At 30.2% G+C, this 18,514-nt stretch overlaps 1 protein-coding gene across 1 annotated transcript in view; it reads right to left on the reverse strand.

Annotated features, from left to right (window-relative positions):
- LOC111032662 (zwei Ig domain protein zig-8-like) overlaps positions 1-14,195 on the reverse strand; it is a gene marked incomplete at its 5' end in the record, with an annotated part of 109,575 nt that extends 95,380 nt beyond the window's left edge. Inside the window, one exon of the mRNA XM_022313064.1 lies at positions 13,999-14,195. Coding sequence (XP_022168756.1) covers positions 13,999-14,195 — 197 coding nt within the window. The remainder of the gene's footprint in view (positions 1-13,998) is intronic.
- Positions 14,196-18,514: the final 4,319 nt, after the last annotated feature.

Consider the following 18,514-nt stretch of genomic DNA (forward strand, 5'->3'; position numbering starts at 1 on the left):
TATCGTATATCGTATATACGTATATACCTAATAATAAATGTATATTATTATTATGATCGTGTGAGCTGTATCACGTGTTAATAATAAGTTAAGTTCATAATCGCCATGAGTGATTTTTGTTAAAAAATTGTAGTCAACATAATTATTTCTAGAAGCAAATTTATTTATTTACGAATAAAAATAATAATTGGCCTACAATTTACTTACCTATATATATTATATACTGGGTATTCCAAAATGATTCATCCGATTTTAGTAGACAATAAATATTTTCCTGTTACTTAGGTAAACGAAGCACCAACCATTCTGAAAGGTGGGGTTATCGAGTTATTATCGATTGCCGATTAGTCGCGATAATGTCAAGTGGCTACAGATCATTTTTCTTTGATGGAAACACAATAACAGAAACTTCATACCTACAAATGATTAAGGATTGGATATTCTCACTACAGCAAGCCGATGGAGATGATTTCATTTTACAACAAGATGGAGCACCACCACATTGGTCCTTAGAAGTACGCAAATTTCTTAACGATCAGCTGTCACAGCAACGGATCGGTCGCTGTAGTGCTAATGACGCTACATTTTGTCCATTGGCCGGATCTTACAATCTATGATTTTTTTCACTGGGGTTACATAAAAAGCATTGTTTATGTACCTCCCCTTCCAAAAGATCTTGACGAATTGAAAAGTCGCATTACAGACAGCATCAACTTAGATGTGTGTCGAGCAAGTAAGGGGGGTCACATTGAACATTTATAAGCATTGTACCTAAAACTTAAAATAATCCATTAAAATGTAAAATTTATTCTAACATGATTAATAAAATTTTAAAATGAATATGATTTTTTGAAATCGGATGAATCATTTTTGAACACTCTGTTTATAGCAGCTAACCGAGGTCAATTTATAAAATAGAAAATCGAAAATAAGACACAATCTAAATTATAACGATGCATATAATAATTATTAATAATAATACATATTAAAACAGTGTAGTTGAACAGTCTTGTGATATCTGAACTTTCACCATACCTATTGAACGTTAAATTCTAACAAGGTAAGTTGGTAACTATTCATAAATGTATTTGCAAGTGACGTTTATCGTGTTTAATGTATGAACATTTATTTTCTATTTGAATAATGTCATTCGTGTCTCAGCAGACGGTTTTTTTTTAAGTTCACATGCAAGGTCGTGTTTGGCGTATGCGAATGGCAGTCTAAGCTAGGTAGGTAGGTTTAGGCAATAAATTAGCGAGATACGCATATTTTATTTCACCGAACTCTGAACCCAATGTTTTTCCACCGATTTTTCTATAAATACGTATTACGCATACACAAAATTGCCCGAAATCCAATTGATTTCAATAGTTGATAATAAAGTACGACCAAAGAAGGTTGAACAAAAATATATTTTTCTCATCACGTCTTAAAAATAATAAATTTAAAAAGATATATAAGATATCATATTAACTGTATAGAAACTAGTAGAACAATAAAATTTTTCTCATTATATAATTGTTTATGTGGAACACTTATAGGTACGCCCTACTAAGTGGGTCATTCAAATAAGACTTGTAAATTAGTAACAAAACACATTTGGTAACAAAATATAAAATAAATATAAACGTGTGGCGAAATATTTATTTTATAGGGAGAAAAACATTCTGATTTGTCCAAAATATCCAAAACTATTAATTTTATTTAAGTATAATAAAGGGTAAAACACTGAGCAAATGATACTTATTAATATTTTTTTTTCATAACTAGCATAATTATTAAATATTTTGTCAGTAAAAGTAATGATTGATGAATTAAAATACTTAAAAATGCTCGAGTAGGTAGTTCTCAAGCTTTACAATTAATTTGAATGGTTAATGATCAATACTAGTAGATAATTTATGAGAAAAATTCCGTGGGAGTTTAATACTTTCTCGGCATAAAAACATGGCGCCTACCTAAATATAATATAATATTTTAATTTAATTGGGATTTTAGTGCGTTGTGATGGCCTTAGACTGAAGAAAATGCACATTTAAGTGCTGCATATAAAATACTCGCATAGTTATAAAACATAATACATTATTCTTTTGGACTGAAATAGAAGTAATTGTAGATAAAATGGATGTTCACGTTTATCGGAACAGGGGACGATTGAAAACGGTAGTTAACCATTATAATTTTTTATTGCAGTTTTTCTCGATATTCTAGGACATATCTAATTTTTTTATTATTGCGCATACGCTTATGTTAGAATACAGATACTCTGTAAATCAAATCAAATAACGACACTAAGCGCATTGTCTTGGATGTGGATATCCGAAGAGAGGGGAACGTTATTAAAAAACCCATTTAAGTATTAAAAAATGGTCGAAGAGCTTGTGTATAGGCTTGTATATTTTAAACTTAATAGAGACCTGAGCGTCGTCGATAAGGTTAAACGCTCGAGTGCGACAAATTTCTCGGACGAAAGGAATAGAAATAAAATTTAATCCTGCAGGGAAAAAAACAGCGAAATATCCAACGCCGCCGTCGACGACGGTGCTGAGTAGACGAAAATAATGTTGATAATAAATATATAATAATAATAGCAATAATAGTAATATATATATATATGAAACAAAACGTTAAACCGTTTGGACGTAACGAAAAAAAAAGGGGGTGGCGTTAGAGAAAACCCTCGGAAATAGCGACAAAGGGTAGAGAAAATGTCATAAAAATAACGAGGACTCGGCCACCGCTGCTCGGTAGTAAAACTGCTGTTGCTATGCGAATCCAGTGTATACATATAATACCCGACGAGGACGACACCGCTGCCTCTGGGGGGGAGCAGAGGAGTGATAGCGGGAGCGGCAATAACCGGCTCTTTAAAAACGACATTGTTCGGAATTTACTCTTTATATCCACACGCCGTACCCATCGCGTACACGTATATAATATACAGTACGTCGTCGTAAGCTCTCACAGCCCAACGACGCAGACGGACGGGGCGACCAATAAAATATCGAATTCATCACGATTATCGAGCTCTTCCTACGACATGCGTTATATTATACTGAAATTATATGTTATAAATACGATGGAAATCGGTCATAGCTTATCCTATATAGGTACGAGCATAGGCGATAATATCATTGATAACGATAACTCGCCTTAAAATTACTATAATATGCAAGAAATGAAATTAGTAAGTACCTCCCGGAGACCGAATTCCGAGGATGGTTTGAAGGTCGTCATCCGATCAGTTGGTATTTGCACGGATTCAATTGTTCAGTTAATCGGGCATATTTGTAAAGCTATCTTCATTGGTCATAAGTATATGTACTATGTAAACTGTAATATCGTGCATGACGATAATTATTGATAACATACTGCAATATATATATTACGCAACAGCAGACTATAATAATCATTAGTTATCAGTAGTGCAGTATGTCTAGTTATTTGTACCACTTGATAAAATGGTCAATAGGTATCATTATTGGCATATATAATGTATCTAAAATATCTTATTAAAATATACGTTTTTGATTTTTACACGTAATTTTAGTGAACTGGTACAAATAAATATATGATGAGTTTGAAATTGTTTGAAGCAAGTCAAATATTCCATCACCCACTCATCCAAAACCCGATAAATTGTCATATTATTTTAACTATCTGTTGTTGGATAAACTAAAATTCTAGTTAATGCTAAACACATGGGGTATCACCCATCCACCGCCGCATAAAACTCAGAGGCAGCCTCCCTCCTGATTACCCTTTTGGCCACTTTACTGCATATAATATAATAATAATATGTTATACGCTTACACATGGAAACTGTTACGTTGTGTACACAAACGGAAACCAGCCGGTCTGATAGTAATCAAACTTTAATTTTAGCGAGAATCATGCGGATATTTGGGAGGAGTGCAAAGCAAAATCGTTCATGAGGGGGGGGGGAGCGGGTGGCGTAAAAAAGAAGCCCCTAACATCGTCTCACTACGATTCGTCTACAAATATTACCACCACACAGAACCGAGTCCGGACGATAACAGATGGTATGGACAATGAGGATATTTGGTTACCGAGATATAAAAGTATACAACAGACTTACGGGGTATAGGAAGAATAAACATTGAAACCTAACCCTACCACTATCCAACTCGCGACTTTGTGCGCTTGTCGGATCTTACGCTACACATTTGTTTATACGACGTTTCACTGCCCCCACCCAAAGGTTATTTGGACGGCTGGCTTAAAGATGTGGGTGGGTGGGTGAGAGACAAGAGAAAAAAGCAACGCAAACATTTCTAATATTAACGGGTGATTATAAATAATTAATTACTCGGGTAGTTCGCGAGTCTATAGTTACACCGACATCGCTATTTGTGACTTAAATTTTTTTAAAAGCTGTATTTATAGGTAATAGGTATATTATATTTTGACGAATATTATATTTTTCTACTGTCGATTTCTTTGTTATGATGTTTAACAGATTTTGGAAATTTCCGGCATTTTTTGTGACTTTAACTACGTATTTTGAATAGTTTTAATGAATATTATTCGGTATAATTCCGCGGATATACATTTCCTGACTAATTTCCAAATATGTTTATAATATGGCAACCTGCTTCAGTGGTATTAATAGTATAAGCTACGGGCCAGTTAATCGACTGAATGTTTAGTATTTCAATCAATACATTTTGTATTCATACAGTATTTAACTCACCTGTCGAACATATATTTTACAATAAGCATTTTTTAGCACAGTGGTGACATCTGTCGTTAAGTCTCTCTGCGCTAACGCTTGCCTCGATGTGTTCCAAACGCCCACGGTTACACCATGCATACTATATAGGTATTTAGGTTTGTGCATATATTTTATTGTGATAATATATTAAAATACGTATTATGCGTACGTATATTGATTATTGATCACTGATGACATCTGGCTATGCATTACTACAGCAGGTTGCAGCCACTTGCAAGTTTCTGCGTCAACCAGCGACATTTCACACTATAACGATAATTATGTTATAAATTCGAAATAACGATTACGGGGTGGCAATGGAGGTCTACTACGAATAAGGTATTATCGCAATTAATTATTATTGCCAAGTACTCGTATATATAGGTAACTGATGTACGTCTTACTTTCATGCACCGCCCGCGGCTCTTAATCTTCGGTAAACGAACGACGCGTTTCGTTGGACTGAAAGTTATCAGGCCCTGGAACATACGTCTATAGGACTTGTTTCGCAGCAACGTCATTGCCATATTATTAAACAACAATTTAAGAAGAGTATCACGAAATCGGTTTGATAGTTAATCGTAGAAGATCAGACAGTGAATCAAAAAAAGCAGGAGGGAGCGGTCAGCGGCCAAAGCTTTCTAACGGAAATTTGATCACAGTTCCCTATTAGCGTGTTTCAGTAAAGTGTACTATTATTGGCATTGCTATATAGTTATTGCCTATTGGCACCAAGTGATTTCGTTTTTTCGTATAAATAATGTTTGACTATGAATTTTTAGAGACATTTTCTTTTAGTTATACGGTTACGCACTTACACTGCATGACCTACTGTTTTATTAATTATTTGTGATTTTATACTATTTATTTAATTACCTATTCATAATTCGATGTCATGATGGAGCAGGTAAGGTGCTAATAATTGGAAAAAACGAATTCTCAAGGTGCCGATATAATTGATACTTACATAAACTGTATTATTATTTATGAACTGCAAGACGCTCGTCTCATCCGTGGAACAAAATCTACCTTCTCGATACTGGTATAAATCCGGTGACCGCGTGGTGTACTTTGTTTATGGTACATGATCTCGGCCGAGTAACCACAATTTGTTTATTATCGTTGTAGGATTCTAAACGCCATTGACGTTGTTTATATAGTTTATTGTAACATAAATTATTATTATAATGTTTAATTAAACATTTAGTGTATTGCGAGTACAACTATTTATCTGCACTTGTAAAAAATATATGATTAAATGTTAATGAAATATGAGTAAGAGCTTAAAATACTTTAAACTAATGCTTCTGGCGATTCATAGAATAATATAACGTTGTGTTATAAATATAAAATATAATTGTGTTTAAATTAATCGTTTTTTGTCCTGTTGAAATTAAATAGGTATGATTGTTAAAACGTGCGTGCATATAGATTTGTAAAGGGAATATAATCGTGTTATTAGAATCTATCCGATTTTTATAAGTTATAACGTACAAATAGTAAATTGAGTAAGTTATACTTATAAAAATAATTGTATAGTAGGTATTTAAAATAAAAATAAAAAACATATCACTAAAAATCGGTACCTATAATAATAATAAAATTACAGTCGACAACTATGCGATGAACAATAACCAATTAACCATTAAATGAATATTGTTGTATTATCGCCACATGTTTTTAAAATGATTGTATATTATTAAATTTTACTATGTTGATTTCAGTGTACAATTAATAGGAATGTGTCACGTCGGCTTAAAAAATGTATAATTCATATTACCTATTGCTTATCCTGTTAAAGTACCCTATAGTAAGTATAAGCAGCTAGATAATATAATATTTGTTTATGACCAGGCTCTATTCTGAGTAGTTTTGTAAACTAAATACGTACAATATATATAATATATATATATGTATATATAATAAAGCATATTATGACTTTTTATCGAATAAATCCTGCTCTTCAAGTTTGGTAACAGGTACTTAGAATTTACCAAATTAATTAACCCACATACCATGGATTTGATTTCACTTAGCGAAATTTCTCCTTGAATGCTGTTGTCGGATAGAGACGGAGACGGTAGGTAATTAAACACCACTATGACGTCCTCTTAACCGTCATCATCAGTTAATTTTTCCGGTCGAGTTAACAAAACCTATGCCTGGTACCTACCGCACATAACATTCAAAGGTATAACTTGGTAACCTCACACGATTGTCATGCTGTTCACGAACGAATGTCGCTCGATGCGTTGCGCTCGCGGATTTTCCGGGGTTGACAATAATTCAAAATATTCGTCAATGTTCCTTGCGAGCGGCCCTTTATTATAATTTTGTATACAATATTATACGATAAAAGTTTGTGACGGCACACAATACTCTTGAGTGTTGATTCGGTGTCTGTTCGTCAAATTCCTATTATTATTATTACTGATGTCGCGCCGCGTATTATGTTTATTTCGATTTCATGAAACCGCATCGTTCGAAATCACCGGTTTAACAATAAATTCAGAAACCCAAGTGATCTATATAATAATACCATATTATAACCAGTACACACCACAATGGTGAGATAATATAATTGACACTAAAACGTGATGAGAAAAAGATCATTGAAAATCAACAATATTGTGCAGATTTGCTTATATAATAACTTATTAAATGTATCACTCAATAATGATGTAACAATCATTCAAAATGTTTGGTAGATAAAAATAAAACCAAGATAATATTATTATTAAATCAAGTCTTCCTGCAAGATCATGACAGAAATTAATATCTTTTCATATTCAATTTTCGAATAAATAACAATTGCATGTTTTGGTGTTTACATTTCTTATAAATGTGCCTCAAATACCATTTTAATCTTTAAAGCTATAGTAGTTTAATGTAGTAGCCGATGATTATAATACTCAGAGTAAGCGTATCCATTAAAATGCCAATGAATATTAAGTAAGTGTTGCATTACATTAGTTTATATTAGAATTTATTTTACCTAAAATGTGTTTTGTCAATTTACTACTTAGGATCCTCGATTCTTTCTTAATTCCTTGAGGTTCGAAGGTTTTTGAAACAACCAGTGTATAGTAATATTATTGAGCAGTTCAATTTTAGTAAAACAAATAAAGGAGATATAGGATTGAAGTCATTAATAATTAATGTGCACATTGAAATCCAAATATCGTACTTTGATTTATAGTTGCCCACATATAACTATGTAACCTTTAGATACTTAAAAAAAAACGCAATTTTTTTAATAGGCAATTTATTATTCAATCATCACATACACGTATACATTAATCAAAAAAAAATTATGAACTGTGATATACGTTTAAAAAAACGCAGCACAGTTGTAGTACTTTATACTCGAATATAATATGCTGTATCTGTAATACCTATAATATCTAATCAATAAGCAATAAAGCCAACCCAGCATCAGTTGTAGTACTTATATTTGATAATATAATATATTGTATATATGGACTAAAAGTCTATTTTTTATTTTTTTCATTTTTTATTACTTCTTTCGTAATTATTTTTAAAAATTAAATTAATTGTTAGTTTAAACATTTTACTCATTTCTATTGATTATTATTTCATTATCATCTCATGAAATTGTGTGAACAAATACTACAAATTAAAACCATAGTTTTTTCTTCCTAATATCTGTCAACGTTTTTTATGTTTTGATTTTTTAATGCACTTTCGGGATTTACAAACAATTCTGTACTACAGATCTTGAGATTATAATGTTCTTTCAAGGTTTTTAATGCATTTTATATTGCATTTTTAGATTCACAGGTCTAATTATTATTTTGTATTACCTGCATTCATATCAAAGTGTATGTGGTATTCTTTTTTTATTTAAGGGAACAATAGACAATTCTATTATAATATTACAAACACAAAAACAAAACCTGACATAATCAACGGATCGACCCTTGTGTAATTAATAATATTGTTTATTATTATATCATATATAATACATACCGTACTCATATTATGGATTTTATATGATCATCTAAAACACACTATTTTCATAATATTTTACTATGGTGATATAGCTCGGTACACCTATTGAGTTTACATAAAAATATGTTACACAATTTATTATTGTCTACCTACCCTACATAGGTGTTGTGTTTTATATTTTGTTCGAAAATACATAACTGTTTGTAGTTCAACGAAAAAAAAATATAACACGTTTAACATGAAAAATATAATATGACTTCAACTAATGGATAGGTACTCAGCCAGTGTTTTTTTAAATTATTATTATTAAATTTTCCATGTCAAAGGGGTGGAGCGTAATTAAAAATTAGATAAGTACATACTTGCAATTTAATATTGTTGTCAATTTACAAAATAAAATAAATTAATGTTTTTCCAACGTTTGTTTTATAGTAGAATATAAAATACAATTACGACGAAGTGGAAATAGTTCTGATACTGAGAACTGTTAGGTACGAACTGTTTCATCATTAGTTTTGTTTTTCCATTGTATTATAGTCTATAGTGGACTAACCAAACAATATGGAGTGTTCTCTATAATACAATATATTAAATATATACTTTCGTTCCTATACTTCTATAGAAGTATAAACACATATAAGAGCCTATAAGAGCCTATAATACATAGATAAAATGCAGTCTTAATAATTTATAAAATAAATGGAACTTGTACAAATAAAAAGAAAAGTCTTCTAAAAAATATTCTGGTGTGTTCTGTATTTACCTATTAACCTATAACAGGTACGTGGTTGATAGATATTCTAGTAAATAATAAATTAAATTAAAATATTAAGTACTTTTCATATTTACTTTAATAAAATATTATAACTGTCACGAATGCACCTTAATTCAATTGACGCGGATTAAACATCAACTACCTAAGGCATAAAAAAAATTTAAGGTAAAACATTAATATGTACTAACCTCGTCCTTTAAAATTCGTAAAAAAAAAATTCGCACAAATTAATAGGTAGGTAAAATATGTTTTAACCAAGGGTTTCTCGAACGCAGCTGACTATAATAATAATTGGTCACAGCAATTGTATTATCATAATGTCAGCCCCATTATAGGTACAGTATCGCTGTAAAATATTATGTACTTACAACACGTTATAAATTATTATAATTTCTAACGCACTTATCTTGAGTTTATTTCGTAGTATTGGTATATAGATGTGGCACCGTGGCCCGTGGGCTCAAACAACGAACTCCATTGTTGTTATAATAATATCATAATAGATTTAGAACTGAAAATTACACCGTATTAAATTACGGCGATACATCTCGTAATTATAAACCTATTAGCATCATAATATACGCACTGCAGAGCTTGTTTTGTATTCTTCGCGCGAGCTCGGCATTCATAATTTATATAATATTATTATTAATTTAATAGTTTTAAGCGTGAATACAATATCGTGTCACCAGGCGTTACCAACTACACGTGTAAGCTGCGACAGACCTCCGGGTCGACGTTTGTCTATTTCGCTCTACCCACTAATGCATTTTTAGAGCAGTAGAAAAACTCATTACGAATTATCGCGTTGACGGATAGGGTACTAATGGTTTTGTTACAAACGTTTTCACGTATTTTCTAGTCGAGAAGAGTCTGAGCGAAATGGCATTCCTCCCGTTACGCATTGTCACTCTCATCACCCCTCTCCTTATTCTCCCGTAAGCAAAACGTGCCCTTGTAGAAACGATATTATTTATTTTCTTTCACTCTCTCTCTCTCTCTCCTCTCTGCGGCCACGTCTGGCCCGATCCACCACTATAAGGATTTTCGTGCCTTCAGGCTTCAGGAATTTATACGCATGCAGTTTAAGTAGTGGGTGAATAAGAAATAATTAGATCCCGGAAAATTAGTCAATAAACATACATAGTACTTCTGTTACTATTACTAGTGTTACAACTTAGTTTTTAGCTAACACCCTGTCATAAAAAAAAAACAAAAAGCTGGAAAAATATAGGTAACCGCTCTGCTGTACCTACAGTTAATGATGTACAATGTACCTAGCCTCAGAGGAGTATATCATGGTAACGTAATATCTGTGAAATTTGTATTCAACCATTGAATAGTAATAGCTCTAGTAATAGTGTGTGGTAGGTCATGACACTCATGAGTAACTAATGATTTTAAAAATAAAAATACAATTTAAAGTTGATTAAAAATAATAATAATATACTCATTGCCTACCGTTTAGCGTATATTTATGTGACTAATATTTGTTTTCGCGTATCCCACTATTCACTCCAATAAACACGTTCATAGTTCATATTCTACCGAGTGAAGTCATCGAACTGATTTTATAGATTTCATTGTTAGTCGAATAACACATCATACACGTACAGTGTACATATATTTTGTAGGGTTATGCCATAATATTTCGTCTGAGTGCATACTGCTGCAAATATATTATACTTTGCATATTTTATGGATGCTTGGTAATTTTGATTTGATGTGTATTTTGGTATATTTGACTTGAAATAAATAAATTATTGAAAATCACAAAGGGTCGAGCAACGCTATTGGAGAATTATAAAGTAGAATAATATGACGTATAATGCGTATACACAGCAACAGCAGAGGAAAAGTCTCGAAAAGCGTTTAATTAATTGAGATTCGTTCCTCGTCAAAGTCAATTAATTTAATTTCGACGAGACTAGTTCTATTCCAGTCATATTTTTACTGACCCATTAGTAAGTACAAGTGTTTGGCAAAACAACTTACTATTAAACTATACCTTTTAATTATTTATGAAAATATTTTCCAGATACTTATATAAAAATCAAACACTCATAATTGTTTACCTCTTAGATCATTAGTTTTAATCATCTCTAGACGGCCATTCAGTTTTTAATTTCCTCAAGTTCATTGAATAAAAGCTCTTAATTAGCTCGTTTATTAATTTTCAAGTTCATCGGACGATAAAAATAATTATTTTCATACGTTTTAAATGCTGATTAATTTCCTCAAAATTAATTAATGATAATTTCAAAAAAATAATTAAAACCCTTTTAAACATATTACTTGATCTATCTATTTTATATAATTTGTTTTACTTAAACATAGTAGATAACTGAATGTTTCAAACGTTGTAAATAGTGTTAGTTATTTTCAGTATACATTTTTATGTTTCATATAATTTTCAATAAAACAGCGACATCGAATAAATATTTTGCAGTATCAAAAAATAAAGTATTAATTTTCAATTTTAAGAACAATTTGTTTTACCTAACTATAACCAACTTTTATTTTTCGAGTACTTTTGTGCGACAAAAAAAGTGTGTAAAACAATACAATTATTATTGGTAGCTTATACTTAAATCATGTATTGCTATAGGAAATCATCAAAACAATGAACCTCAATGAAATATCCACCTTAAAATTCCCCCGCCATATATATTAAATAGAACACTAGTAGTTCAAGCAAGTGTAATATTATATTATTTGTAATAATTTATTAGTCATGAATTACACAGGAGAATTGTTAATAAGACATAATTTATTTACAAAAGGAAATTGATATGTAATATTAGGCTATTTTTCAATTATATTTTGTTTCATCGGGGTTTTCCCTTTATTCAAGTTGATAAGTAACAACAAATTCACGAACTTGGATGTTTTACTTGGACTAAATAATATTTTCTGTTTCACGCTCGTTACCACTTACAGCAGTATACAATTTATTATTTTGCATACGATAAATACATAAACGAGCATAGATGGCAATATAGGAAACAAATTTTAGTCTAATCTTATATCTGCCAATGTAGTTATATTCAACCATAATTACGTATACTCTAGCAATATATTATTATTTTTTTTTTTTGCAATAAAGAGTTCAAACTGATCGCGTGAGGATTTAAGTAACAATTTCGTTCTAAATATTATATTATTATTGCAATAGATAATATTATAGCTTTATGATATGCGGTATAATGATGATCGATTACTTTTATATATTATACACCTAATTTCTTATAATATTGTAATAGATCGGTGGTATTTACAAAATAGGAGTGCGGTTAATAGTAATAATAATAATTTTCAAATACACGAGAGGTACCCACTTGATACTATCATAAACTGATTTTTATGCAATGATTAAAATTGTTAAAGATCAAATTTAATTAGTTTTATCCACTGCTAATTAGAACACGGCGGCAATATGCCAATTAGGGTAATTACTGTAATTGAGTAAGCTTTCTCAGCGTTTCATCAACTTATGAACTGATATACAACATTTTTTAGCTCAGATAAAAGAATATTTTGTGCAAACAACGTGTCTTAAGAATATATTGCCTTATCGGGATTTAATTTTGAATATTTTGTAAAAAAATGTAGTTGTTTATGAAAAAATGCGAAAATATTTTTTTCATTATAATATCATATTTATCTTGACCAAATGACCCAAAGCAATATTGATAAGAAAATAAATTATTATCACAGATATTTAAAATGTAAAATATTGTTCTATATATTTGTGATAATTCTAAAGATCTCTTATCTTAGAGTCATAGGCGATGGTGGTAGTTTCCACGTTCAACTTAGGTAGCACTGGTAGTGCCGCACACTTCAGATGAAATCCAGTAATTAATAATTATTGTTAGGTGTAACAACTACTAGTGGACTAGGTTTCAAGTTTTGATAAGTTAAAATGCTGGAAATCCCATCCATCCCTCTACTTATTATTTTTTGAATTCATAGGGTTGAATTATTTAAGTTTGAATTGTTTTAATACTTACTAATATTCGTTTATTCAACAATATACAATACGTTTTTTACTATTTTTATTTTTTATTGTTAAAAACATGTTTTTTTATGGTTTTTTGAATTCATAAATCTGAACTTTAGGTATGTAACTGTGTGTTACAATCACTCATCTAAAATAGAATTAAACAATATAGATACACCAGTGTATCACCATATTATAGATTAAATATGACTGTTTGAATAATTGTTGTAAAAATTAGGATTAATTTAACTACCTACCTCATACATTTTATAAGCTGCTATTATTTGTTTTTTTTTTTTGGTCATTATTTAATACATTTTTATGAAAAAGAATATTTTTGTATAAAAAAGATTATTTTGATGAAATTTTAGAGCATAGAAACGTCTTATTTTTAGGTTTTTTCAGCATATAAATTCGGTCTTTAGCAATAACCGTTGGAGTTTATGCTTGACGGATATCAACTGTGAGATTTACAATCGACTGCAGATGAGAAAAACAAATTGAAGCGCTTACCGTTTTGTTATCCAAATTCTTGACTTTGCATGTCAAATACGCAGATTTTCCCTCCAGCGCCGTCACGTTCCTGGGCGTTTCCGGGTCGAATTGCGGCCCAGAGTATTGGTTGGCGTCCGGTTTCACGGCGTTGACGTCACGCCCGCCCCCACCGGCGCCGTTCTTGTCGCTGCCCCCGTGACTCTGGTACGAACACCCTGTAAACACAAATAACGGTATATGAACGGTTATTATATTTTTGTCTGTCGGGTAAACGAAACCAATTTTATCCCATCGTCCGTCGTCCTGCGGCGGAGAGGCCGTTCGGTGCGCTGAGCGCTGCGGGGCGGCTCAGGTCTGGCAGGGGTCCTACATCAAATCCCCCCAGGATTGACTCGATCCTCCCCGAAAATATAATCAATCCCCACTACTACTGCATAAACATCGTATTTCGTTTTATTATTATTTACTTTGGTATTTTCTAGAGATTTGAAAATTCGTTATTTTTTCGTCGGTTTTTATTTTTATTTCATACGTATTATATCATGTAACATATACATTGCAAATTGTTGTTAGTGATAATATTATACTACATACACATTCTTAGTACTCTACGGTGTCATACTTCGAGCTAGTTGTGCTTCCCTCCCCTCCTATTCACCAGAATCATGTGAATTTCGATATCGTTTTAACCCTGAAAACAATTAAAGTATAATGAATGGCAGTAATACAGTGTAGGACGTAGATATATCATAAAAATATGCAGTATTGCAGCAGTAATATTTAGTCGCAATCCCTTAGTGGCATGGAACGAGGAGAAGACAACTGCAAACAAGTATGACTTTATTACGTCGAGCAAACAATACAAAGCTGGTCATTGAAAAAGTGAGTGTTGGGGGTCTAAGAATCTGCGCTAAGGAATGATGATCGGAAGAATTGTAAGCCTGGGCATTGGAAACGTGAGCTGGAAATATTTTATGAACTACCCTATATGTCTTGCTAATGACACGAAATAATATAATAAAATACCTGCCTTGTATAATTGAGTAAACCATGGTTTTTACAGATGGTTGTAATAGATGTGTCTAATAACGAAACTGTTCCGAAAGAAGCGATCGCAATGACGTTTTTGAATTATTCATTTCTTGTATGGTTAAATATTATTCATATATGGTATAATATATATTGATGAATCGTTATAACAATCGCATTGTAAGCAAAGACTACTCGTTCCCATTGTAGTGGTTACTGGTTAGTGAAAAAAAAAAAAAAATTAAAAAGAATAAATTGCAAAAACAGTTGAATCGTTTTTCGCCGAGCTTAATTTCCAAGAGCTCTAATTATCTTAGCACAAAAACAAACGTTGAAAACGAGAAATGTAAAATTACTTTTTTTTCTTCAGAGGCAATTCATCTTAATGTCGTTATATTATTTATATTTTATCAGGTGGATATTAACAATGCGATTTTATTTATAATTAAGTAATTATTCTATTTATTTTTTTTCCACTGTAATTTAATTAATTGATGTTTGATGTTTCCTATTTCTTTGACGCAACTTAAAGTTTCATTAATTACATAATAAACTTTTATATTTTTATGTAAATATTTGCACATGATTTTTAATATTGTTATATAAATATAGGATTGAAAAATTAGAAAAATATATTCATTATTTTCAGGTTTTAGATTATTTTAAGCAAAAATAAAATAAAAATAAAGTTAATATAGAAGTATATATATAAAGTACATCAGTTATCTCATTTCCTATAGTATATCTACATTATTATATGATGTATGAACACTTTAAATGAAAAAAAGTCGACTGTCTTCATTATTACATATAAGAATAGGTCAGCAAATACGATTATCCTTACAAAGACAATAACGAAATGTAGGAAAGAATAACTAAGTAAATCACAATAATAAGTATTATTTACAAATTTATTTTAAAATAAGTTAATTGTTAATTATAAATGAAAATTAAAATGATAATTCAATTATTAAAATTTTGAAGAAGTGTACAATTATATTGCTATGAATTTTGTCTAAGACCTATATACAGTTAATTATAACTTTTTGGAAATTAATAATGATTCTATTATGTAAGGTACTGTTTATGATTATGAGTAAAATTGCAATTACAATGTTTGGACCCTATGTACTATATATAGTCCAGGGATAGTGTGGTGCTACCCAATTATGGTTTAATGAGATTTCAATAGTAATTAATTGTCTCTCTAATTTACTTATATCATGGGTATTTAAGTGCATCTATATTACCTTAATTCTTAACACAAAACAATAAAATAAAATGTAATAAGTTATTTTTCAATTATTGATTCAAACAACGAACTAAAATAATAACTTAATTTCAACATAAATATTGGATTATTTATATTTAATTAATTATTTAGTTATTGGTTTTAGCATACAACAAAATGTAATTTGGGACAAGTTTATTGATTGTATATTTAGTTACCATAAGATTTTCCCAGTATTATTTAATAATATATAAGTGCATAGTATAAATCGCATAATTAATTAGATAAATTACATCATAGCTTATAGTCTTTGCCCTTTGATGAGTTTAGACTAAATTATTATTTAAATAATTTACAACTGCAACATTTAGTACTATACCAAATTAAAAATATATTAAGTTTTTATTTGATGTTACAAAACTTAAAGAAATCGTCCTAAAATTCTATAATAGTTTGCACTTAAAAGTATTAAACGATAATATTTATAATTTATACATTACTTTATATTATGCATATTATATAATTTTTGTATTATTATCACTGCGATTTTTTAAAAATATGTTCATTTGAAAATGTATGATATGTTAACAGTAACTGTTTAAACTTAAAGTACTGTTTTTATTGGAATCTTTCACCCCTCCACATATTTTATCCAAAAAAATTCATACTTCTCAAAAAAAAGTAGGTATTACAAAAATTTTTGTTGGCATCAGATTGGTGACTCTGGCCCACAAAAGAACGACCAGTATTTGTACTTGTAATATGGTCTCAAAATAAATTGTATACTTGACCTAACTCCCTTAGTCACAGACAAACAGTATAATTATATATAAATATATACTTATATTGTACCTGATTGATCTCATTTATTGCTATTAATAACGTTTTCCATTACATGTGTTTTTTGGGTGATTTACTAAAAAACACTAAAATAATTTATGCATTTGAAGGCAAATAACATTATATTCAGATATAATCTAATTTATCGTAATATATGGTGTGTTATTTTTGTTAAGTTAAATTATATTTTTAGCGTATCTATACTTGTTGTAACAATTTAAAAATGTGTTATTTCTTATTTGTTTATTAATATTTCGAGGTAGAAAATATCTGTTATTTGTTGTTATCATTATTATTTTTAAATTTTAAAGTTATATAATATTAGACCCTTAAAAATGCATAATATGTTATTAGTTGTATACAATTATCTAATTATTGTTGACGAATTGTTTTTTTGTTGACTGTTAATTTTAGAAACTTTTTTTTCCCTAGAACTATCTACAATTTTATTTTTTATTGAGCTTTCTTGAACTTAATTCACAACTTATGTTATTAGTATAATATTATAATAGATGTCAAATATTTTTTAAACTGTCGTTAAACAAACTCACATACATCTTATACATACATGGTATACTTATAACAAGACATTTTTTTTAAAAATATAACAGAACTACACCATTAATAGTTTTCTTATACTCTGAGAAAACCTTCTTCGAATGTAAAATAAACTCTATTGTAAGGCTAAAAAAATATATTTATATATGACATATTAGTGGTATTTTATGGTTTTAATGCAATTCGAAATTGTAGAATGGTATAGAAATACTTATGGTTGAAAAGTGTTATGCTGAAATAATATGGTAGTACATAACCGAAAAGCATGAGTAGAAAATCAAATATCGATGAAGTAACATATACAACGATATTTTCAATATCGCATTACACTTATCATACTATTACGATGGCATATTATTGGATATGTTTATATTACCTAATGAAATACGGGCATTTGTTTCACTTTTAAAACCATTGATTAGGTAAGAAAGAATTCGCGAAGGAAAAATACCATAAAAAATTATTCAGGTATAGTCAAACTTTTTTTGACCAAAAAAGCAATCACTTACAAACGCAACGATATTTCGACAAAAATTAAATTATAATCTGGGTTCTGTTTCATACATGGGAATAGTGGCACGCTGCACAGCAGTACGTGATTTATAGTGCATGTACTGAACCGTGTGTGCTTATCCAACAATTAGTTAATTGAATATTTTTAAATTATCAACGGAACACGGGCCGAGGCCAACTCGCAAATAATGTGTTAAGGGGTAGTTTTCAATTTACATTTATAGCGATATTTCAAGGTTTTTAGGTTGTTACTTATTGAATATTTTCCCTTGCTAGACGAGAAACGTGAATAACTATGCTTTCGGTAAGTTTATCGATTTTTAGCATACAAGCAGGGTAATATAATTCCTCGGGCATGTTCCG

The sequence above is a fragment of the Myzus persicae genome, unplaced genomic scaffold (genome assembly GCF_001856785.1).
Source record: "Myzus persicae strain clone G006 unplaced genomic scaffold, MPER_G0061.0, whole genome shotgun sequence".
NCBI classification, from domain to species: Eukaryota; Metazoa; Arthropoda; class Insecta; order Hemiptera; family Aphididae; genus Myzus; species Myzus persicae.